This window comes from Triturus cristatus, chromosome 9 (genome assembly GCF_964204655.1).
Source record: "Triturus cristatus chromosome 9, aTriCri1.1, whole genome shotgun sequence".
In the NCBI taxonomy this organism is placed as follows: domain Eukaryota; kingdom Metazoa; phylum Chordata; class Amphibia; order Caudata; family Salamandridae; genus Triturus; species Triturus cristatus.
This window is the reverse complement of record NC_140592.1, coordinates 1153335314-1153360505: the sequence shown is the minus strand read 5'-3', so window position 1 is coordinate 1153360505 and position 25192 is coordinate 1153335314. Positions and strand designations below refer to the sequence as shown.

General features: G+C 49.9%; 1 protein-coding gene across 1 annotated transcript in view; it reads right to left on the bottom strand.

Moving 5' to 3' along the window:
* Positions 1–25192, bottom strand: part of LOC146799540 (carbohydrate sulfotransferase 9-like) — a 114693-nt gene that overhangs the window by 52407 nt on the left and 37094 nt on the right. Inside the window, exon 2 of the mRNA XM_085627111.1 lies at positions 1085–1247. Within this exon, the coding sequence (XP_085483237.1) occupies positions 1085–1190 (106 nt within the window). The 5' untranslated portion in view covers positions 1191–1247. The remainder of the gene's footprint in view (positions 1–1084; positions 1248–25192) is intronic.

Sequence of the window (25192 nt, the reverse complement as noted above, 5' to 3'; positions counted from 1 at the left end):
CTCAATCTGTTCTCAAAAGGGGAAAAAAAATATAAAAGCAAAATCTGTCCCTTTCATGAACATGGGTTCCTTTTAAAATAAAATGTTTCTATTTGGAAAAGCAAATGCAAGGATTGTAGCCTGCTCACCCTTGCAGACCACACATTCACATGGGATTGTAAATTGCAACCAATTTAACTGATCTTTAAATGGCACATCGTTTTGTGACCACGGGTAATGTAAAAAAATGTAATTGCAACTTATTAGTAGAGAGGTCGCTTTACAATTTGCCTTGCCCTTCGCACACTTGCTGATGTGTTAATTGTACATCCAGGTTTGGTCATGAGTCTTTGTGCATTGGGGCTCCAGGGTCCGATGAAGCAAAGGAAGGCCTTAGTAGATTACGTGTAAGTACGGACATGAAGTCAAGCATGAATGTGTGATTTATCTGAATTCTGGCACTGGTTTACTTTATCGGAATGCGTTTGTCATGCATGCCTTCCCCAAATGTATTTGTGGAGAAGGTAAACAGGTGTAACACACAATGTTGCACATGCTTAATTGACAGAGGTTTAGTGAATATGGTCCTCAACAGCTATGATGGGTACAAAATATTTTTTTCAACTACAGAGGAACACTGCTTCAGGGTAGAATGTCAAACTTTCAAGCACAGTATACTTTTCTTGAGTGTCCCAGGTAAACATTCTATGCCTTTACAGCCTGTAATCTACTTTAAAACCAATAGGCCAATTTGGCTATGTGTTTTGTGAGGATAACTCCTAGCCCACCTTGTAAAATGTGGTTTATAAGCTGTACTCAAAAAGTAACCCAGTCAATATACTTGGAAAGATGTGTCAGGTGTGTAAATCTTATGATTTGTATAACATGACACCCATTGCATTCTTTATTTTGTTTTCTGAGTTTTATATAGCGTGAACTTCACATGGAGGTATCAGAGCGTTCCACAAGGACACATTCATTTTTTTGTTAGGCAAGGGGAGATACATTGATTTGCCCACAATCACAGGATGCTGAGCGTAATTGCAGAACCTCGAACCCGGTTCCCCAGTGTTCCCCAAGGTTTCACCTTAAAGAAATTACTTACCTAAGATCCTTAGATGGCTGGGCTGCAGAGAGAGGTAGAATGCAAGGACAAAACATAGTAGAGAAAGAAAAGTGATGAACAGCTTCCTGGGTACTTTCTCCATCATTGTAGTAGCAGCATAGAGGAGTCAGGCGTGATAATTTTCAAGACAAATTACAGGGTTCTGCAAAGTGAAGAAAACCAGCCCAGTCAACAAAGATTACATCAATTCATCATTTTAATTCCCAAACAAGAATTTCCAAAGAGATCTAATATGCAAATGAGTAATGAGAATCTTCCTGGGTACTTTCTCTGTTGTGGTAGTAGCAGCATAGAAGCGTCAGGGGTAATGGTTTCCCAGACAAATTGCAAGGTTGTACAAAAAATTCCAAGAGTACATAATTTCCATTCCCAAAGTAGGATTTTCAGAGAGCTAACAAGCAAACATATCATTCACTCTAAAGTATGTTAATCTAAGATTAATTATTGAAATTTTGTTTGGATTGTCAGTGTATTTAAATCTTTTTATTTTGTTGGAGAAACGTTATTAAGCATTCGGGCCAAAAAAATGCAGTGCAAGGGACATATTTTAGCTGATGAGTTTCCAACTCTATACACAGTACCAGTGGACATACACATTTGCAATATATTAGTTAATACAATTTATAGAACGAAAATAAAACATGCATTTGGGATATTACAATACGGTAAATAAAATACAATGAATTCACCAAAAATGCTGTGAAATTTGATATTAGACAGAACTAGGAACATAAAACCTATAAATGTATCCTATTTGAACTTTTTTTTAAAAGGTGTACTCTACAAACATGTTTCTAGATGTCAAATCACATCGGATATGAATCCCTGTAGTAAAACATCATAAACTATGTTATATACATCCTCTACAGTGACTGAGACAGATAAAGGGGCCGAATCCAATCCTGGGAAAAGGCTGTACGAATCGTTGTACGGAGCGTTTTCTCCGTACGACTCGTACCCGGTAAACTGTCCGTACAACCTAGGAAGTACGATTCGTACAGAAAGCCTATTTCCGTACGTTTCGTACAAAACACCGTACGGGTAAAAAAAAACAACGATTCTGATCCGGAACAGCTTGTACGCGACGTCCAGACGCATTCAAGCAGCGGTTTCCGGCCCAGCAAGTACGATTCGTCCCTACGTCACTCCGTACGTCTCTCTTTTTACGGGAGCCAAACACAGCCGGAAAAGCAGAGTCCGACACGAACCGCTACGCAACGGAGCCCCGGTACACGACGTACACGCCATGAACCCCATCGTATGTGTCATCCCGGTCCTCCTAGCCTACGACCTGGTGCACCGGACCCGACGCACACGCCGCAGAAGGTGAGAACAACACCCAGGGGCCGGGGGGGGGGTGAGGGGCAGGAATACCCCATACCCAAGCAAAACCTATAATATGGAGTCCATACATTACCACCAGGGTCTGGTCACTTGGGGCGGCGTGGCCAGCAACACCTGCGTACCGCAACAACGTAAGTGGACGTGTACGGTGCGTTGCACACGTACCCCTATGGCACCAGTAGAATAGTCACATGGACCGTACACACGCAATGAATGCGTGGGTACGGTGCGTTCCACACATACCCCTACGGCACCAGTAGAACAGTCATACGGACCGTACACACGCAATGTATGCGTGGGTACGGTGCGTTCCACACGTACCCCTACGGCACCAGTAGAACAGTCATACGGACCGTACACATGCAATGAATGCGTGGGTACGGTGCGTTCCACACGTACCCCTAAGGCACCTTTACATTTGGGATACGAGGCGTACACACGCCACGAATGTGGGCTTACGGACAGGCCCTGCATGTTACCTTCATATTGGTGTGTGTGTAGGTCCAGGCCAGCAGTGTACTGCTCCAAGGGGGTGGGTGGGTCGGTGGGTGGGTAGGTGCAGAGGATTCCCAGTAGTGGCCACACATATAGGGGTGGGTGCAGATAAATACCAGCAGTGTCCAGACATATGGGGGTGGGTGCACAGGACTCCCAGCAGTGGCCTGCAATATGAGGGGTGTGTGCAGATGAATACCAGCAGTGTCCAGACATATGGGGTGGGTGCACAGGACTCCCAGCAGTGGCCTGCAATATGAGGGGTGTATGCGGATGAATACCAGCAGTGTCCAGACATATGGGGGTGGGTGCACAGGACTCCCAGCAGTGGCCTGCAATATGAGATCTGTGTGCAGATGAATACCAGCAGTGTCCAGACATATGGGGGTGGGTGCACAGGACTCCCAGCAGTTTCCTGCAATATGAGGGGTGTGTGCAGATGAATACCAGCAGTGTCCAGACATATGGGGGTGGGTGCACAGGACTCCCAGCAGTGGACAGAGACATGGGGTGTGTGTGCAGATGAATACCAGCAGTGTCCAGACATATGGGGGTGGGTGCACAGGACACCTAGCAGTGGCCTGCAACATGAGGGGTGTGTGCAGATGAATACCAGCAGTGTCCAGACATATGGGGGTGGGTGCACAGGACTCCCAGCAGTGGACAGAGACATGGGGGTGGGTGCAGACGACTCCCAGTAGTGGACAGAAACATGGGGGTGGGTGCAGATGAATACCATCAGTGTCCTGCCATATGGGGGTGGGTGCACAGGACTCCCAGCAGTGGCATGCAATATGAGGGGTGTGTGCAGATGAATACCAGCAGTGTCCAGACATATGGGGGTAGGTGCACAGGACTCCCAGCAGTGGACAGAGACATGGGGGTGGGTGCAGACGACTCCCAGCAGTGGACAGAGACATGGGGGTGGGTGCAGAGGACTCCCAGCAGTGGACAGAGACATGGGGGTGGGTGCAGATGAATACCAGCAGTGTCCAGACATATGGGGGTGGGTGCACAGGACTACCAGCAGTGACCTGCAATATGAGGGGTGTGTGCAGATGAATACCAGCAGTGTCCAGACATATGGGGGTGGGTGCACAGGACTCCCAGCAGTGGCCTGCAATATGAGGGGTGTGTGCAGATGAATACCAGCAGTGTCCAGACATATGGGGGTGGGTGCACAGGACTCCCAGAAGTGGCCTGCAATATGAGGGGAGTGTGCAGATGAATACCAGCACTGTCCAGACATATGGGGGTGGGTGCACAGGACTCCCAGCAGTGGCCTGCAATATGAGGGGTGTGTGCAGATGAATACCAGCAGTGTCCAAACATATGGGGGTGGGTGCACAGGACTCCCAGCAGTGGCCTGCAATATGAGGGGTGTGTGCAGATGAATACCAGCAGTGTCCAGACATATGGGGGTGGGTGCACAGGACTCCCAGCAGTGGCCTGCAATATGAGGGGTGTGTGCAGATGAATACCAGCAGTGGCCAGATATATGGGGGTGGGTGCACAGGACTCCCAGCAGTGGCCTGCAATATGAGGGGTGTGTGCAGATGAATACCAGCAGTGTCCAGACATATGGGGGTGGGTGCACAGGACTCCCAGCAGTGGACAGAGATATGGGGGGTGTACATCATTATCAGATGACCACACCTACATGGTGGTAAGGATGCATCCCTAACTTTGGACTATGATGATAGTGCTATGACAACACATCACTGACAGCAGTGTCCCACTCCCAGGAGGATGGATGTCTTTCACACACTGCATGACACACCACATGTGGGTGTGAGGACATATAACACATGCATACCCACCCATGGCAGATGCAGCACAATACACACCCTGATATCATGCCACAAGACTGTATAGTAATGTAACTGCCTACAAAACTAAGATAGCCAAAGGGAACACACACTGTCACGCACATCCCAGGACTGATAGGAATGTCCAGGTGCTGGTCCAGCCACCAAGATGTTGTCTCTCATGGAAGGAATAGGGTGGAAGTCCCCTAGATACAATGCCCACAATTGTCAGTCAGGTGCCCATAAACCCTGCATAACAAGTACCATTTGTGTGGTAGGCCGTGATTACACACATGCATAGTGCTGAAAAGGGGGAATTTGTCCATGAAGGCATTTCGACATACTCAAAACACAAGTACAGTGACTAGCAAGGATGGCACAGACGATACAGCAGGAGACATCGGTGAGCAGGCATGGCCATTGTTGAAGGGATGCGTCACCAACAAAGCAAATGTTGACACAGGTCAGCACAACAATTGTGCAACTGTTTGCAGGGAAGATGTCAGGTGCCACAGAGGAAGGAACACTCCTTGGGACAATGTCTCTAAACCAAATTAACACACACTACCAATGATTCTTTGCAGAGACATTGTGATGGCACACAGATACCATGGTACACCTCATGACCATCATACAAAAACATTTCTCAGAACCCTAACACATTACCAGAACACCAACTCCAGGAGCCTCAGCACCAACATCAAGTACCTGAAATGCAATAGTGTTGAAAGTAAAAATAAAGGCTTTATTCAGCACAAAAAAAGATTTGCAAAATAAGACTACCTACAGAGGCCAATGGCCAGTCCATAATTCAAGTCCAAGGGGGGACGTAGGGGACCGTGTCTACCCCTAGCTTGCCTGCACAAAGGAACCTCAAGGTTTGCCGACCGGGGGGGCATCATCTGTGGCAGGACCAGGCACCGCAGGGACAGGAGGGGGAAGGGTAGGTGTTGCGGGTGCAGGGAGGATGTCTCCACCACAGGGGGTGGGGCAGCGCCGAAGGTGAAGGCGAGCTAGGCGCTGCACACCGCTGCCAGTGCCTCCATCCGAACCCCTGAACCTGAGGATTCCCCAGGGTCAACAGAGGGTGTGCTGGGTAAGGGATGGGGTGCAGCGCTCTTGGGGGAGGGGGTCGACATGGTGGGGGACTCAATTCCCGTGCCCTGGGGACTTCCTCACCCGCTTGTGGGGTGGTCGCTCAGTGGGGGCGAGGTCCAGCTCACCCATAAAGATCTCCTTGGGTGAGAGTTTGGCAGGGGAGCGAAGGGGAGTGGTTTTGGAGGAACAGGGTTGTGAGGACTGCGGACTGCGACTGTGGCTGCGTGTATGTCGTCTGTCCCCAGACCCTGTGGGTGTGCCTACATCCCCCTGAGTGTGCATGCCAGGAGGTGTGCGCTTTGCCTTACTTGGGGGTGTGCTGGCTGTGTCTGGTGGGGTGCGTGCCCGTGACTGTCTGGGTGTGCGTTGGACAGGCATGGGAGAGGGAAGTGTGGATGGGTCTGGGGTGGGGGGGGACGGAGCGCTGCAGGAGACTAACTGCTGCCGTCAGGGAAGAGTCCATGGACCGCAGAATCCTGCGTTGGTCAGACATCGTTGCTGACATGCCCTCCATGAACGACACCATCTGTGTGAGCAGTTGAGTGGGTCCATGGAGGACATTCAGCACCGATGCCTGCCCAACCTGCAACTTCCGCAGTATGTCCACAGACTCTTCACTGAGGGCAGTAGGGGTGACGGGGCAGGGGGTGCGGTGCCTGGGCCGAAGTAGACATGGTGGGCCTCTGCACGGACAGAAGGGACGGGAGCAACTGGGAGGGCGGAGATGGTAACGGAGGAGGCAGGGACAGATGTGGGGATGCTGCCAGGTGGTGTTGCAGCCTCCGCCTCCCCCAGGAGGTCAGCGTCGGACCCGTCGGCGTCATAGCTGGTATCGTGTCCAGACAGGTGCTCTGACTGACTCCCCTCGCCCTCCGTGCCACTGGCTCCTCCTGACTCCACAGCACTGGTGGCACTGTCGCTGGGTCCCTCCTCCAGGTCCGTGCAGGTGTCTCCCTCCATTGCGGATGATGATGCTGTGGGCAAGGAGAAGAAACCAAAATGCATCAGTCACCTCTATACATCTGACACATGAGCACAAAAAGCAATTGGTCACAGTGCATATCAGGCAATGCATCATGAGTAACAGTTAGATTACTCCGCACATATGTAAGCCCGGTACTGCCCAGTTGGTAGACCCACTATGCCACTTGGACACAAGGAAAAAAAGAACACACCAGGCCACTACTTGAATGAGAAATACACTGAGAAGCTAGTTTCTGTGAACCGGTGAGCACAGCAATATAATGAAGTCATGCCACCTCTTGTTTACCCTGAAAGAAGCAGTAGTGGTGCACCCAACGTAAACTGACACACCTCAATACTCAAGGTGTCACCACACTCAGAGACCTATAAGTACTTTTGAACACAAAATGAAAAAATGTTGGTACCTTGGGACTCACCATACTTTACACAATCGACATATTTGGAATGTGCCAATTCACCATTTTGCAAAAAGAACACTCATGTACCTGCATGAAATATGTCTCACAAGGCAGTGCACACAAAACTACATTTACACTGTCATTGAAGAAGCTGGCACCTTTTCTAAGAAGCCACTGTTAGAAATGAATGGTGTTGCAGAAAGTACATATACATGGGCCCACGGAGGTCTGGATGTCTTGAGACTTGTTAGTTTTTATCACCAACAACAAAGGAGTCTCACAAAATCCAGACCACTGTGGGAACATGTATATGGAGTATCTGCAACATCATTTAATTCTAACAGTGGCTACTTTGCAAAGGTGCCAGCATGTTCCATGAAAGTGGAAATGTCGTTTGGTGTGCACTTCCTTGGGAGACATCTTTCATAAAGGCATATCAGTATTCTCAACACAAATCATCAAATTACCACATTTAAACATGAAGAACTGTTGACAAGTGCTGTGAGTGCCAAGGTACAATTTGTTTTGAGTAACAACTTGAATTATGTCAGTTGTCACATGGCCATCTGTCACCTGATTACACAGTTGGCTACACATATGACCTATTGGCTGTCATCTGGAGTGGCACCAATGTCCACACCCAGGACAATGCATAAGCTATTGGGCCTGCAATTGGGTTGTTAAAAAGCATAGCTGTATTGCGGAGACACCCTCATGGCAAGCCAGAATGTCCACACAGAAGTCAGCACACAAAGTCCAAACTACGTTGCATCTGAACCACACACAGGTGCAAAAAATGTATGAGCAGGAATCATGTTTTAGGAAAAATGACACAGGCTGCAAAGCACGAACATTAAGCACTGGCCAGCATCACAGGGACACTGCACGGTGATCCTATGTACAGCCAATTCTCACACACAGGTCAGACCTGGCAAGGAAAAATCAGGGGTGCCCATGTAGGCCTCTCCCGCACAACCACCCATACCTTAGTCAACGTGATTGATACAGATCAAGAAGTGACACCTCTTATTCAGGGTAACAAAAACTGTGCAGCAAAAATTGCTAGATTTACACAACATCACTTCCTGGGGCTGGCAACACATATTTGTGACAAACAACCAGCAACAGATTTTTGTGAATAGCCACACAGGCACTGCCCAGTGTGAGTATGCACAAGCCAAATGGTGTATCCCTGTCCAGTGGACACATGTAGCACACATTAGAAAAATATAAACTAGGCCAGGGACCAATACCACAGAGGCAGACCTATGCTGGACCCACAGAGAATGTGCACAGTGTTGGATGACACACATGATTAGGAGGCTAGGGTGTCTCAGGGGACTATAGTGGTCACACTGCTCTGTGTTGCTGGAATGAGCTGACTGTACCATGAGCAACCGTCATGGTACTATGCATATCTCACATTCATGCACATCATGTCTGAGGCCACCACATTGGTCATGCATGCTGCAAGGGTGTTCAGTTGAAACCTCACACTCCTATGTTGAGAATCATCATCAGTGCCAACAAAAATGTACCCCCAACATAGTGAACAGGTCATGGCACAGGCAAGGATTTAATGGAACCTTAGATGACCATGTGCAAATGTGATTACACACAGACCAGGGGACACATGTCAAGGAAGGGAAGGGATGAAAAAGAGCACCAGGTGACATTGGGGAACAGAAAATGCACTGAACATATAAACTCTGGGAGTGTATCCAGGCTACAGAGCACTTCAAAAAGCTGGTGACACATAACACAACAAACAGCCATGTACCTACCCCCTCGTTACTGCAGTCTCTCCTGTAACTGGCTATCAAGGTCAGGGAATACCACCACCAGGACACGGCTCATGTGGGGCCCGCCGTGGGGGTGAGGAGAGTCGATCCCCAGCTGGACCCGGGCGATCCGCCAGGTCCAGCACCGGATGTCCTGCCACCTTTTGCGGACCTGGAGCAGGCTCCGACTACGTTCCCCCGCAGATCTCACGGCCCTGACGATGTCCCTCCAGATCACCCCCTTCTTGTAGGCAGTTACCTGTCAGGATGACAAAGTGACACAACATCAATACACCTGCTCCATGTCCCAGAGACACACATTTGAACATCTTTAAAATGTTGAACAGGGCATAGGATGCTGACAGGAATGGCATCCTTCACAATAAGATATTGGCCTGTGTGCAAGCCCCAATGCACTACATGGCATTGAAAGTCAACAGGTGGCATGAGGGGTGCGACACACTCACTGATCATGGCACACACTGTGCAGCACATGCAACAGCAGGCTCATGGCCAGCACGTTTCAAGCAGTCACATGACGCACTCCACTGACGCACCCTCAGCAGACTAGACAGACACACCCAGGCACAGATCACTCGCCTGTCAGTCACAACAGCGGATACAACCCTCACTCTGCACATGTGCCACTTGCCAGTGGGGTGTCACAGGCGTCGTGCCAGCTCTGCAAGTCAGACACACAGCACGGCTTACTTGTCACATCAGATGGGTAGAGCTGTTGCCTCCTCCATGCAGCTGTGGTGCAACATTTCACATAGACACCCACCCACATGACAAGGAACATTCACACACATCAATGCCCATGAGGTCGTACACATTATTTGGACACTCTCACCACAGGTCCACTCAACTCATACACGAGCGCCAGGACCCCTACGGGTATTAGCCGCGCTATATAAAACAGATTAACATAACATAACATAACATCTGTGGGTACAGTCACCTGTCACACCGGGGGGACCACTGAATCACCTCAGGACAATAGGGAAAAAAGCCACCAAGGATTTGCCAGGCTGAATGTGTCATGCACTATGCAGTGAATGTCACAGTAAGCACAATGCAAGTGAGGAGTGCACATAGGAACTACCTCATGTTCTGCATGAGAGACATAAGCACTCTAAACAACATTGCATGTCTGTCACACCTGGACACAATGCCAGAAGTGACAGTCACACAACAGGTGCATAGGGAAAGGTAGTGGAGTCAGCACTCACCTGCTCCCCTGGTCTCCCATACAGCTTGGGATACTGTGGGAGGAGGACGTCCAGCAAGGCCCCATTCTCCTCCAGGGTGAATGGCTGGGCCCTCTCCACAGTACGTGACATGGTCCAGAGGAAGCATAGACAGCAGCAGTGTGGTCGACTGAAAAGTTGTGCAGGCAAGTGCCCTTTCATGGGTTCTGGCTGCCTTATATCCGTCTTGCTGAGGGGCATTCATTGTGAGGAGTACATATTGATTGGTCAGACACATTTGCATCGTACGTTTACTCCAATCCCTTTAAACATACACCTATGACACGCATTTGCATTGTTCAAATTTTGAGCATCATGTCAAGTCAACAACCACTTTGCAACATTGTATTTTTTGGCCAACTGACTGGTCCAGGACACCTGATGGACACATTTCAACTGAAAACTCAGTATCCATGACAACCAGCATGCATTTAGGGCCTAATACTTGTCCCTTATGTGTCCCCTATGTAATTTTGAAATCCACGCACAGGTACGGTGCGTTTCACACGTACCCCTACGGCACAGGTACAATGGTGAAACGAAGCGTACACATGCGATGATAGTGGGTGTACGGTGCGTTTCACACGTACCCCTACGGCACAAGTACAATGGTGAAACGAAGCATACACACGCGATGATAGCGGGTGTACGGTGCGTTTCACACGTACCCCTACGGCACAAGTACAATGGTAAAATGAAGCGTACAAACGCGATGATAACGGGTGTATGGTGCGTTTCACACGTCCCCTACGGCACAAGTACAATGGTGAAATGAAGCGTACACACGCGATGATAGCGGGTGTACGGTGCGTTTCACATGTACCCCTACGGCACAAGTACAATGGAGAAACGAAGCATACACACGCGATGATTGCGGGTGTACGGTGCGTTTCACACGCTAACAATGGTAATACAGGCGTACACATGCCAGGAATGGAGGGCTACGAGTCACACAAGGATGTCTATCAAGTACTTGTCATTGCATACTTTCATGTGCAGGCCCTAGGTGTGTCAGCCAGTGATAGTGCACATGTCATCTGTTGGACTTGGCCCTTCTGGCAAGTTCACCCCTAGAACTTTCTGCATTATCCTAGCCTTTTTCCTATGTTGTACTAGTGGTTTTAGGCCTCTAGGCGCTTTCACACTGTGTCCCAGTGGAAAGTGCGTGCGCTCTGTGTATGTTTTAGTGAGACTGACCTGCCCTCCCATAGGAATGCATGGGGGATTTGAGTGACCGTGTTAAGTCCTGTTGTGAGAGGAGTTTGGTATGTGCGAACTCGTGAGAGTGAATGCTGCGCAATGATATGTGCAGCGTTACGGTGTCTCGTGTAGAAGTGCCACTTCTAGAAGCTGGCCTGTCTATGTAATAAATGTGCAGTGACTGTCTGGTTTGTGATTGGCTGATGTGTCTTTCACCAGGAGTCAGGATGGGTCTGCCCCGGTGGTGAGTGGAGAGATCTGCATGTTGATGGCAGGGAGGAGTACACCTGGGACCTGAATAGAGCTGGGCTTTCCCTACACAATGCTGGCTCCACCCCCTGCGGTGCATCTGATGTCCCTGGCCTGTCCTGTGAATAGGGAGAGGGGCTGAGCAAAACAAAGTGCTCAGGAACCAGTTGCATCTGGTTCGCCCCTTCCCTGCACCTTTGGAGACAAAGGATTCTGTGTATAAAAGAGGGGCTGTGACGCCATGAAAATGTTCTTGTTCTTGCTCTGACTTGAATCTACCAGGGGCGTGCTGCTGCTGGGGCCCAGGGGAAGGCTTGCCTCCCTGGGCCCTGCCCAGCCCCTGGATGCCTGATGGACTTCTGGGACCTTTTTGGAGTTATTTTCCTTGCCCCAGGACCTTTGCAGTCTTCTAGTGCCTGGGAGCGCTTTATCTTAATTGGCCCCCTTTGATTCGAGAGGGAGCCTGTGCCTTGTCCTTGCAGCGCTGGGCTGCGATCTTCTGAGGGAATTCCCTCGCATTGTGTCCTGTTGCGGGTGCCCACCCCGCTTAGCCCGCTATTTTTGCTTTAAATAGCAGTAGCCCACCCTGCTTTATATGCTAAATTTGGAGGGAGCCTACCCCTCATTGTGCCCTTCTTTTCGATTTATAAACGAAACGGGTGTCCACCCCGCTCCTACAGTTATTGGTATCCGAGGGAGCCCACCCCTCATGGCCGCCGGAGGAGGAGAAGCCCGGAAGTCAGGCAGGCCCGCCGTGACATGGGCGGGGCCTGCATCCGAACCGGAAGAGGCCGGCGTGAAAGAGAAATGCGGGGCTCCGATGCTTGAGGGATCCCTGCGGTAGCACAAAAGCAGAGAGGAGTCCCGGGTCCCAGGAGGGGGCCTGGGTGAAGAGAGGAGTGTCGCTGGCAAGAGCCCACCCCGCAGTGAGAGGCCCGGTCCCGAGATGGGGACCGGGCGTTGCCAGACTACGAGCAGCGCGAGTAGAAGCCCCGGTCCCGGAAGAGGGGACCGGGTGAAGAGTCCGACTGCAAGAGAGAGCCCAGTGAGTGCGATGGCTGAGGGGAGGTGAGATCGGTGCCTATCTTCTGAGCGGCCCCACCTGACAGCGGGCCGCTCCAACGGGAGCATATTTGTTTAAAGGGCCCCAGTGGTGCCCGTACCTTACCCTGACGGCCGTACGGAGTCAGAGCGGCCCCGTCTGGCAGCGGGCCGCTCCAACGTTGGGCATCATTATTCTACGAGCCTAAGTGGCACCAACGCTTGGGAGCACTACTTATCTTCAGAGCCCTGTGGTTGCCCCAGTTGTGGCATGTTCGTTTCGGAACCTACGTGGCTCCAACGATAGGCGCACATAATTTAGATGGGCCCAGAGGCCCCAGGCTTGTTGCCGCATATGAATTTCAGGAGCCCCGTGTGGCTCCACAGTACTGCGGGACATGTTGTTTATAGAGCCTAGGTGGCTCCAACGTTTTGACATTATTTCAAGGGCCATTGAGAGCCCAGGCCTCATTTGACTTCCACAGCTGCGCAGCACTTAGTGCCAGCTGCAGCGTTTAGGCCCTGTTCTTGTCCCCAGCTGCCCAGCAAGTAGTGGGCAGCTGCTACGTTTAGGTTCTGGCGCAACCTGGACCCTAATGTGATTTAGGTGTTATTGTGATTTATGTACTAATGCGTTGGGTGTTAGGAAATGTACTGTGTGTAGTATGTTTTGCGCACCCTGTGTTTTATGCCTCTAGATATGATTTCTGCATAGGAGGTTGTTTTACCTGTTTAGGTTTATGTTAGGGAGATTATACTTTCCTGTGTGATATACGCCCCTAGTGTAATTATACCTAGGAGGTAAGATCTAATGCGTTAGACTTATGAGAGATTGCATAATGTATTTATGCCCTGGTAATGTATACAGGATAGGTTTTATACCTGATTCTATTATGATAATGCTGAGGTCATTATTGCGCCAGTAGTTACTGGTTGTGCTCTACAGTTATAATTTGTGTTACAGTTGGTATATGTCCTACATTTACAATTTGTGATTTGTGCTAATTCTGACAGTGGTCCATGTGGTCCTGTCTTGTGTAAATAGTCCCCTGTAAAATTCTGCCCAGTGACTGTTGGCACAGTGTAAATTATGTGATTATCATCTAATGTGTTTATTATAATACAAAGACTATTTTTTATATATAACCTTGTGTGGAGTTTCTTTTGTGGTGGGCCTAGGGTGTTGTTGCTGTGTGCGCGCGCAAACACTTTACACATTGCCTCTGGGAATAGCCTGACTGCTCGTGCCAAGCTACCAAGGGGGTGAGCAGGGGTTATCTTTGGTGTGTAATTCCCCAGCCCTGACTTAGAGTGGTGGTTTCTGCCTGGCTTTGGCGCAAGACCTAGCCAACCAGAAATCTCATTTCTAACATCATCTCATCTAGTTGCACAATTGATGTGTGATGACCTGTGTACACATGTCATGTGTGATGGGGCACTATGTGGCACACATCACCTTGCCACTTGCCACATGTGTGTCTGTAGTCCAACTGTGTCATGCACAATAGCAGTGGGATGGCACAGTCATCACCACCCGCACCTGTCTCCTGATGCCAGGGACAGGGACACTCTCTCAACTGACATGTCACAATCAGCGTGCCCCTATGTGACTATGTCAGGTGTGTGTCATGTGTTCCCATGAGCTTGCTGTTAGTGTTCCGTCAACTGCATCTGCTGTTGGTGCATCCAACATGGGTCTGTGTGGAGATGGGCATGGCACACTTCTACGCACACCATGCCACATGTGGATTCCCACGGCTGTAGTGTCTGTGTGCATCGGACATCATATTTTCCCAGGCATACATGTCTGCGTCGTCTCAATGGCTGTGTTTAATTGTTGTCACGTGTACCCCTTCATCGCAATGTGTGTCATATGTACATTTGACATTCCATGTGACCTGTGCATGTGCCTTGCAGTCAACTGTCTGGATGAGATGACATCCTTCCAATGCAGCTATGTGGATGTGTGTCACTCCGGTGATATATCTGGCTGTTCCCTCAGACTTGCGCCCAGCTCATTTCAGGGCCTGTCATGTAGACTTGACAATCAACAGGTGTATCTGGCTTTTCGTAGGAGTGCCAGCAAGGTGGCATATGTGTCCTGGATGTATTGCACACACCAGACTCCATAGTTACCTGATGTGTAGTAGCAGTTTAGCATGTGCTATGTTCATTGACATTGATGTTGGCAGACTCTCAATCTTCATGATTCCTAACAATGTCTTGCAGGGCACCGCCTGTCCCAAGAACAATGCCAGACTTGGCTGCCATGAGGGAACGTGCCTGCATCCGATGTTACAGATTCACTCAACAGTTGATTGAGGACTTGACCGACAGGCTGGCACCACACCTCCAACTGCGACACAGGTATCCTACTGCGCTGACCCCAAAGATGAAGGTGATGGCAGCCCTACATTTTTTTGCCACAGGTACGTTTCAATTGACCATAGCTGATGTTGGTGGGATGTCGCAGACAATGTTCAGTCGTGTCCTGCGTGATGTTTTGTCAGCCTTGTTGGAGCACCTTGATGAATTCATCCAATTTCCTACTCCTGGGGATTTGACAGATGTCAAGGGTGATTTCTATGCCCTGGGAGGGATGCCCCATGTCATTGGGTCCATTGATGGGACACATGTGGCTTTCGTACCACCACAGGCACAGGAGCAAGCCTATCGCAACCTTAAATATTACCACTCAATAAATGCCATTGTGGTGTGTCTTGCTAACATGCTGATTTCCCATGTCTGTGCACGTTTTCCAGGATCAGCACACGATGCCTACATCATGAGACGTAGCAGGGTGCCACAAATGATGCTGCGGCTGCACAACGAACGAGCATGTCTTGTTGGTGGGTATACTCTGTTGGTCCTGTGTGTTGCGGTATCTTTGGCTCTTACAGCATCTCCTGACCCACTTATTTACATGATATTTCCATGTAGGGGACTCTGGATATCTCAACATGCCATGGCTAATGACACCTCTCCGCAACCCAAGAACAGCTGCAGATCACAGGTACAACAATGCACACGGGCAGACCAGGCGAGTGATTGAGAGGTCGTTTGGCCTCCTGAAGAGCCGATTCCGGTGCCTTGACAAGACAGGCGGGTCCCTCCCATATGCACCGGAGAAGGTGTGCAAAATCTTCATTGTGTGCTGCATGCTGCACAACATGGCCGTTGAGAAGGCAGTGCCACTCATCCTTGATCCTGATGAGGAGCAACACCCACCCGTGGAGGATCCAGGGCTTGGTCACGAGGCAAGTGATGAGGAGGATGATATCCGGAGTCAGCTCATACGCAACTTCTTCTCATAATGGTGAGTCACTGGGTATGAGTGTGCAAGCTTGTAGCATTGAGTGGCATGTGTTGCAATGTGTGTGTCCAGCTGACTGAATGCAAAGTGACTTTGATGTGTGTACTGATGTGTCACTCAAGTGATGATGTCATGCCACACAGTTTTGCGGAGAGACTTTCTTTGAAATTTGCACGTGTCCAACATTGTTCATGTTTCGTAACTGACCATGTGTGCGGCGAGATTTGTTGTAGGTGACTTCTTGTGTGTCTGTCATTCCCAGGTTTTTGCGCCTGTTGTCTGCTTGTGTCATCTTTGTCCTCCTGCTATTCCTCATGAGGATTGCAATGTGTGCTGAATCAGCGTTCCATGCACAGACATGTGGAAATGTCAGTTTGGGTAAGGATTGCAGCAAGGCTTTTTGGTGGTGGTACGGGTTGGGAATATGTGGGGACTGCTTCTGTGCATGTTGTGGTACCATGCATACATGGCTTCTCACCATGGAGCATATAACATGTAGCATCACTCCCATGACATGATAGTCACCCTTCTTGACAGTCATCTGTAGTGGAGTGTGGAGTCTGATGAAGGCATCAATGTGCGTAAACCTTGCCTCTGAAACATTGCTGATGCTACGGGTGGACATAGTGTGGGACATCACAACAACTGGCTCTATGGTGATTTGCAGCATCTCCGTGTGCAGCCGGATGTGTTTGGTTCATCACCTTGAATTGTGTGCCAGTTCATTGGGATTTACAACATCCGTGTAGTGAAGGCGGGGTCCAGCGTATGTCCCACATGTTCTGTCAACTGACCTGTGAGTCTGTTCATATGGATGCATTTCCCTTTGTGTGAGTTTGTGCAATAAAGGTGTTCTGCACAATCCAAAGTGCCTCATCTCTGTCACTGCATATCTCTTGCCAGTTTGCATGCATCATCTATGGCATAATTGTCAAAGATTGAGCATATGAGTGTATGTGTACTTCGGCAACATGCATGCATTTCTTCATGGATAATAATCTCTATTGTGCATGAAGTACCTGGTTGTGTATGTATTTGTGCAGGTTGCTCCCCACGACGGGACTTCAACGCCTGCTGACGGTGTGTCTCCTGTGCGCAGCTCCGCATTTTGTTGCCTGATCCTGTGGCCGTCATTTTTGTTGATTCTTCATACATTTTCTCGGAGTGACCCATGAGTAACCTGACACTCCTTCCTTTATATACACCTGTTGCACTGTGCCTTTCTGACCTCCTTGTCTTTGTGTGCTACTTTTTGCCTAGTTTCTCACCCCTTCTGCCTGCTGCTGCCTCACCTGCGGCACCCCCCACCGAGTGCCCTGATTCGGCAACCCACACGCCTACAAAATGCTCCTCCCTTCCCCCTCCACCCATTCTAAATGCAGCCAGCAGCTTGTCTGTGCCACTGTTGCACCAACGCCGTGCCAAAGGCAGGACCGTCTGCGCCTGCAACGTGCACAGTGCACAACCCTCTGGTCCTTGCATGACCCACGTCACACAACAGGCTCATGCTGCAGCCACCCTCCAAGCAATGTCCTCCAGACAATCAACCGCCTGCTATCAGGCAACCCCTAAGCGCACACACGACACCTTTGAATGCTGAGTGTGCAACTCCAACTGCCTGCACAGCGCTGCCCTGCCTACCAGACCCTGTCAGAACAATCAGGTCATGTGCCTCCTACTCCACACCCGCTCCGTCCACAAGCACGCCATTGGACTCTGTTACCTCCTCAACACAACGGCCCCACACATCACCTTCATGACAGTAACCTGGTCAAAAGCATCCTCAGCACACAACTTCTTCATTGCCATCTCAGACGGATGCAAGATCACCCACAGGGACGGCAACAACAATCCCGGAGGATGAATTGCAATTTATTCCCAAGTACACCCTCTGAGTCACAAATCCGGTTTTGCTCCAACCACCTGGCAACCCTCAGAGTAATACTCATCTACAGATCTCCAGGCCTACATGCACAATTCCGCAAAGCCATCAACACGTACATCTGCACGCACACCCTCACCTCCACAGGTTACATGTGGCTGGGGGCCAGTAACTTCTTGCTGGAGGAGAACCACACCACCATCCAACATTGGTCCATCCACATTTGCATCCACGTCTCCGACAAGTAACACACTGGCCCACACCCCGCTACCGATCCCCCAAAGATGGTTGATGTAAGTCACCACAGACAAGCTGTGTGGGACACTCGAACCAACAACACCGCCACACCCTGCAACCTCACACACTGGATCAGCTACTGATCCAACAATCTTGCCACATTGACGGACTTTCCTGTGAAGCACAACAACAAATAAGCCACCTGGGACAAGGCAGACCTACTGGACTCATACAGATCGAGCCGGACTCTTGTGCAAACCTTGCAACACAAAGTACCTTCATTTACCTTGCAGCCCTGGAAAACGCCACAGACAGCCATCACCATATCATCAGCAAGGACAAGTGGAGATCTTTCAGATAGGGCCGAGGCACCAAAACGCACGACATCAAGGAGCTCATCAGCATTGTGAGTGAACTGACAGCAGATCTCCATCCAAAAGACACCCCACCCTTGCAAGGCAGATCACATCCCTTGCAACTTTCTACCACTGCAAGCTCATGGCCATACATGACAGCCTTGGCACACAGTGGCAGACAGCACTATTATCCGTGTGACAAAGCCCCTCAGGTTCTGGACTCCCGTCAGCAACAAATACACCACCTGGCTCATGTGCACCATCCACTCTGGCTCTCCTTCAGGCCCATTCCCACACAACATCTCAACCACATCATTACCCATCCTTGAAGCCCATGTCCAGGGCGTCCTGAATGTCTCATTTGAGTTTGCCACATTCCATGGGAGCTGGAGGCATTCCGAGACCCAGGCCCTTCTTCAACAATGGATGGCAGTGCCGCAGGATCTCCTGGAACATCACCCTGCTTCCCTATCCAGCAAATGTTATCAGGAAGACACTCAACGAGCGACTGACAAACTTCCTCCACGCAAACAGCTCCAGGCAACCGGCACCAGAACATCTTCCACAGTAATCACACCACTGCAACTGTCATCATTGCCACCACCAACGACAACTTAGCCCTACTAAACAATGGTGAGACCACCCCCCTTGACCTCTCAATGGCATTGTACACCATGTGCTACCACACTGTCAGCTCACACATCTCCAACACTGGTATCCAGAGGAGGGCCCAGGATTAAATCACCAAGTAGCTCACCAGCAAGGCCCAGGGAGTCGGCCTCCACCCTGCAGTATGTAGTACACTGGGGTCATGTTGCCCATGCCCCAGGGCTAATCTCTCAGTGTGACGATCTTCAATGTCTCCATGACCCCCCTCTCCACCATCACATGCACACACAACCTCATCATCATCTCGTATGCCATTGACACCCAGCTGCTCCTCAACCTCACCAAAGACCCAGCCATTGCCAGATCCAACCTTCAAGAAGGCATGAGATCCGTTGACGAATGGCTGACCATCAGCCACCTGAGGCTGGACTTGGACAGGACTGAGGTCATCATCTGAGGATTGTCCCCTTACGGCTGGGTCAACTCCTTGTGTCCCACCGGCCTGGGCACCGCACCAGCACCCAGTGGCCACGCACGCAAGCTGGTGTTCATCATGGACTCATATCTCACACTTACCATGCAACTCAACACCATTTGTACCTCATGCTGCAACACCCTCCGCATGCTGCAAATGATCCATAGATAGATCCACTCCAAGGCAAGACAGACCGACCCCCAGGTCCACGATACCAGCCGGGTCAACTACAGCAACGCCCTCTACGGAGGAACAACAGCAAAACTGCAGAAGTTGTCCACATCCAGGGTGCATCCGCACACCTCATCTTCAACATGCCCCGCCCCAGCCACATCACCATCCATCTGAGATAGCTAGAATGGCTCACTGTCTGCTGCAGGATCACCTTCAGACTCCTGAACCACACTCAGGAGGCAGTCCACAACCCCAGACCCAAAACTGACCTTGGACGTCTGTCTTCCAATACCCCGTTGGCCCAACTTCGTGCAGCCCACCTTGCCCTGGCCACCATTCATCACATCCACAGAACAACTGCATGCAGGAGATAGTTCTCCCACCTCGCAAAACAGACCTGGGCCTCCCTCCCCGGGCACCTCAACATGACCCATGACCTCTACACCTTCATGATACTCTGGCAAATTGGTCTGTCTGAGTAGTATTGCAAGCCCCCCCTCAGCAGCTTGAGGCCATCACGGGTGAGTATTGGGCTCCATGTCTGTATTTGGTGATACATTGTGACCCATGTGTGTCCTCGACCGGACTCAGATCCAAGTGTCTGGATGGCTGGTGTTAGTTCCACACTCAGGCATACTTTGACATATCCCCACACGTATGTTGTGGACTCATGCTAAATGACTGCAACATAAAATTACAATTATAAATGTATTTATTATAGGTCTGGGGCATGATTTGTGTACAGAAAAAGGGGCAATACAGGGACCATAGAATCCAAAGTTCACAGGGGGAGATGGGATCCTTGGCATTTGGAGTCATCAGAGTCCAGGCCACAGTGTTTGGCATAATTGGTCAGACTGTGACCAGCAAGTCCATGTGGCAGATGATGTCAGTCAATGAGGTGATGCTGTCGCACATGGAGGCCAGTTGCCACACCAGGTGACCTGGGAGATGTGGATAGTCCGCTGCCTCTCACGGTCTTTTCCGTGGACGACCCACCTTCCTCCGGGGACCCTCAGATGCAGGCCTGCCTTGACGATGTTTGGGACGCTCCGTCTGACGAATCCTCCTCCTCCTCCCTCCCTGTGGCTGGTGGTGGTCTTCGCCTGGTGGCACAGGGAGGGTTGCACATGTTGTTGGCGATCCGACGGAGTGAATGGCTTATGTCCCGTTGCACCGCCAGGAGCTCAGCCAGTCTTGCCTCCATCCGTCCTTGGTATTCTTGTTGACTGGTGTGTTGCTCGGCCTGCTGGTTCTTAATCTCTGTGAGGGTCACCACTACCTGGCTGAACTCCCTGGTGTCACGCGGTATGCATCCATGATGTTGGCTATGTGTGACATACCAGTCCCTTCAGCTGGCTGGTCAGGTTCTCACCTCCGCCTGCCTCCACTCCCACCACCCCTGCCCACATGAGCCTGGGCTGCCGTTGTGGGCACATCGGGTCTACGGGACCCCTGAGGGACGGCAGTGGCAGTGTTGTCTGCCTCCTCCTGGGTGCCCGGCGCACCTTGTCCCTCCTGGTCAGACTGGCTCAGGTATTCACTGCGGGCAGGGATCCTCGGTGTCTCCTGGGATGTGGCAGGAATGGGGGTGGTGGTTGGCACAGATGTTCCTGAACCAGGTGCTGCAGGGGCTGGGACACCAGAGGGTCCAGGTCAGTCAGGGTCATCCGCGAAGTGTTGAGAGGCTTCACTGCCGGTGGGATCAGGTTCCTCCCGAGCCTGGGACTGTGATTCTTCACCCCCATTGTTAGGGGAGAATCATCACATTGCCCTGTGTGTGTGAGACAGACAATGTTAATGCTGTTTCATGCAACATCCATGTTTCATACACATTCAAGTTGGCACTGTTCCTCCAGGTAGTTGTATGATCCTAGCATTCTCCTCAATGTTCACTTGTGGATGGGTATGTTGCGGGGGACAGATTGATATGTTCTCCTGAGTCTTTGACATGTAGATTTTTGGCTTGGATGCTTCTTCGGCTATGTATTGGTGTTGTTGTGTTACATGTCCATTGTGACAGTGGGTAAATCCATTGCGTGTCCCGGGGGTGTCTGCTTGTGTAAGGGGTGTGTGTGACAGGGCCTGCTGGTGGGTGTAGTGTGATTTGGCAGTGGGGCTTCCAGGTGATGTAGCTGTCCCCCGCTGGAACATGCTGCCATGACAGTGAGTGTGAGTTCCTGTCCTAGATATCTGACCTTGTTGTCTTGGTGTTTGTGTTTGCACTGGTCACAGGAGGGCCTTGTGCTGCCTACACCCGAGCCAAGTGTCAGCTATCTTGTCAGTACTTTCCCAATCCCTGTGCATTGCGCATGGTGCATGGGTATGTACCTGGGTCATATGGGATGAGGGCAATTGTGTCTGATTTGGAGTTCAACAATGCATTTAGTGACACCCACCCTCCCAGCATACGGGGCATCCATTCTTGGGTTGGTGCTTCGTGTAGCATGGGACATAGCATGGCCTTGCTTTCTCAATGGGGCATATACATGTTATTGGCATTAGAGTTGTTTTTGACTGTGGTTGTGGCCGGTGAGGGCTTGGACGTAGTTGCGTGCATTTTGTGTAGTTGGGGTGTGGATGCTATTACCCCCATGTTACGTAAGTTGTTTGTGTACTCACCAGGCTCTGGAAGTCCTTGAAGTCCATGTACTCCCACCGGTGAATGCAGCGCCATCACCTTCTCCTCGCAGGGATGGAAATGTACTGGTCTGCGGGGCCCACCCCCTCCAGTGATGTGGCTCTGGGCGTAGTCGTCGTTCATTTTTCGCTTGACCGCCCTCCGCAGATCGTACCACCTGGCTTGGCATTCATTCCTGGTCCTTCTGATGGGTGCAACAGTATTCACCCTATCGATGATCCTCTGCCACAGGCGTGATTTTTCGGCTATGCTGGTCTGTCTGACCAATGTTCCAAACAGCTGTGGCTCGACTCTGATGACTTCATTGACAAGGATCTCCAGCTCCTCCCTTGTGAACTTTGAATTCTTGTCTGTGGGCATGGTGTGGGGTGAGGGTGTGGATGGTTGTGGGTGTGTGGGTGTGAATGTGAAGTTGTGGGTCTGAATATGAAGAGGGGGTATGTGTGAAGGAGGTTGTGTGAAGGTGTATGTGTTAAGGTGGATGGGTGCAGCTGTTGGTGTGTGCTCTCTAGATGCAGTGAGTCTGTTGCAAAGGCTCATGGTTTGTGTGTGTGGGCCCTTTTTATTGGTCCATTTGTGGGTGGGCCTCAGTTTGAATTTTTGGTGGGTGTGTTATAAGGGGTGATTGTGAGTTTGCCCCTCTGTTTGCTTGTTTGGATGTAGCCAGGTCAGTCATTTCCATGTTTTGTGCACTGTAGACATGTTTTGTGGTGTTGTGTGAGTCGAATAGACCCTCCTTGTGCTGTTTTACATTGCCTATGTATAAATGTAAATGTAAAAGGTAAATGTAAATTTAATACCTGTATAGCGCACTACTCACCCGCAAGGGTCTCAAGGCGCTTGTACGAATACTGCTGTGGAACCCATCCTGGCTTTCCCTGTGAGGCGTCCACTCCTGGGCCGTTGTGGAGATTAATCAAGCTATTGCCCAGAGTTGGACTCCATGATTGGAATAGGCACCGAGGCGAGAATTATCAGGTCTGTGGAATTTTTGAGCCCAAGACCCGCAGAGGCGGGGAATTGAACCCTGGTCCTGGGCTAGACCTCTGCATCAGGGTCTGCCGCTCTAATCATTGAGCCACACCTCTCCACTATGTATGGTGCGTACATACACGCTGATGTTGTCGTGAGGTGCGTACATACGTGAGGATGTTGTTGTGGGGTGTGTACATACGCGATGTTGGGGTACGCACCGTACATACGCGATGATGTTGTTGTGAGGTGCGTACATACGTGAGGATGTTGTTGTGGGGTGCGTACATGTGCGATGTTGGGGTACGCGCCGTACATATGCGATGATGTTGTTGTGAGGTGCGTACATACGTGAGGATGTTGTTGTGGGGTGCGTACATACGCGATGTTGGGGTACGCACCGTACATATGCGATGATGTTGTTGTAAGGTGTGTACATATGCAAGGGGGGGGCCTGTAAGACTCGCACCCCAGGAACTACTTTTCCCGGGATACGAGTCGTACAAAGTTTGCTTTGTAGCGGGTAAAGTCATACCCCGTGTACGGGACGTTTTCCGTACGAATCCTAAATCGGAAAGCCGGTCCGGATCGTACTTGTACGGTCGGACTGTATTTTTAGGCTCCGTACGGAAAAGTGTCCGGGTCCGTCTTGCACAACTTTTCCCGATCTAATTCGTACGGATCGAGCTGTACGGGAAAGAAAAATACAGGATCGGAATCGGCCCCAAAGTGTGTAAAGCAGATAAGTAACTTTTTGGGATAAAGGAAGTCATGTTGACCACCTTTCTAAAACTCAACATTGGTGTTTAATTTTTGATATTACTAGAAAATTAATACTGATTATTAAAGAATGTGAGAATCTGTATTTTAGCACATCATGTTGCATTAGAATCTTTTTTTTTATTGTTATTTTATTTTTCCATTTTATCAATACAAATCAAGCAAAAGTCCAAAATCAAATTACATACAGGTAAAAATGATAAATCATAAAGAAAAATGTACTAATGAAATTGTCCTCATAAAATTGTCCAAAAGTTAGAAATCAAAAAGCAAACACATTCTAATATCAAATAATGTTCAACAGAAAGAATAATGACGATCACAGTGATTTGGAGGTAGCATTACACAGTAACTTATATATGGGGCAGCAGGAAGCAGGTGTAACCTGATACAGGCGGGGTCTGTGGAGGCAGGCGATGTGGGAAGCTCCAGAGTCTGAGTTTCGACGTAGTTATTGTACAGACTCCAGAAGTTCTTCGGGCGGCTTCTGGGGGGGGGAATAGTTCACTATATGCTTCAGTTTGTGTGTTGCAAAATACCATATCCCTAGACCATTGTGATAAAGAGGGGGAGGGACCATGTGACCAGTGCATTGGTATCACACGTTTAGCATTCATGAGACCCATATCTACTAGGCTTCTGACGGGTTTCTTTAATTTCTTGGAGTAGCCAAGCAGGGCTAGCAGCGAATCAGGGCTAATCGCTTCTTGTGTAATAGCCCTTAATGCAGAAAACACTTGTAGCCAAAAACTATCGATAGTGGGACAAAGCCATTCTAGGTGTATGAAGTCAGCCTCAATCCCACCACATCTCTCATAGTTTGATGAGTCAACGCAACTCAAATCTGTGTAACCGGACAGGTGTATGATAAATTCGGTTAAGAAATTTAAACTGTATAAGGCGGTGCTTACCGTTAAGTGAAATGCGCTTAGTTGCCGCACAGCAATAATTCCACATGCCGTAATCTATAGTGAGTTCCAGATCAGGCTGCCATTCTAGT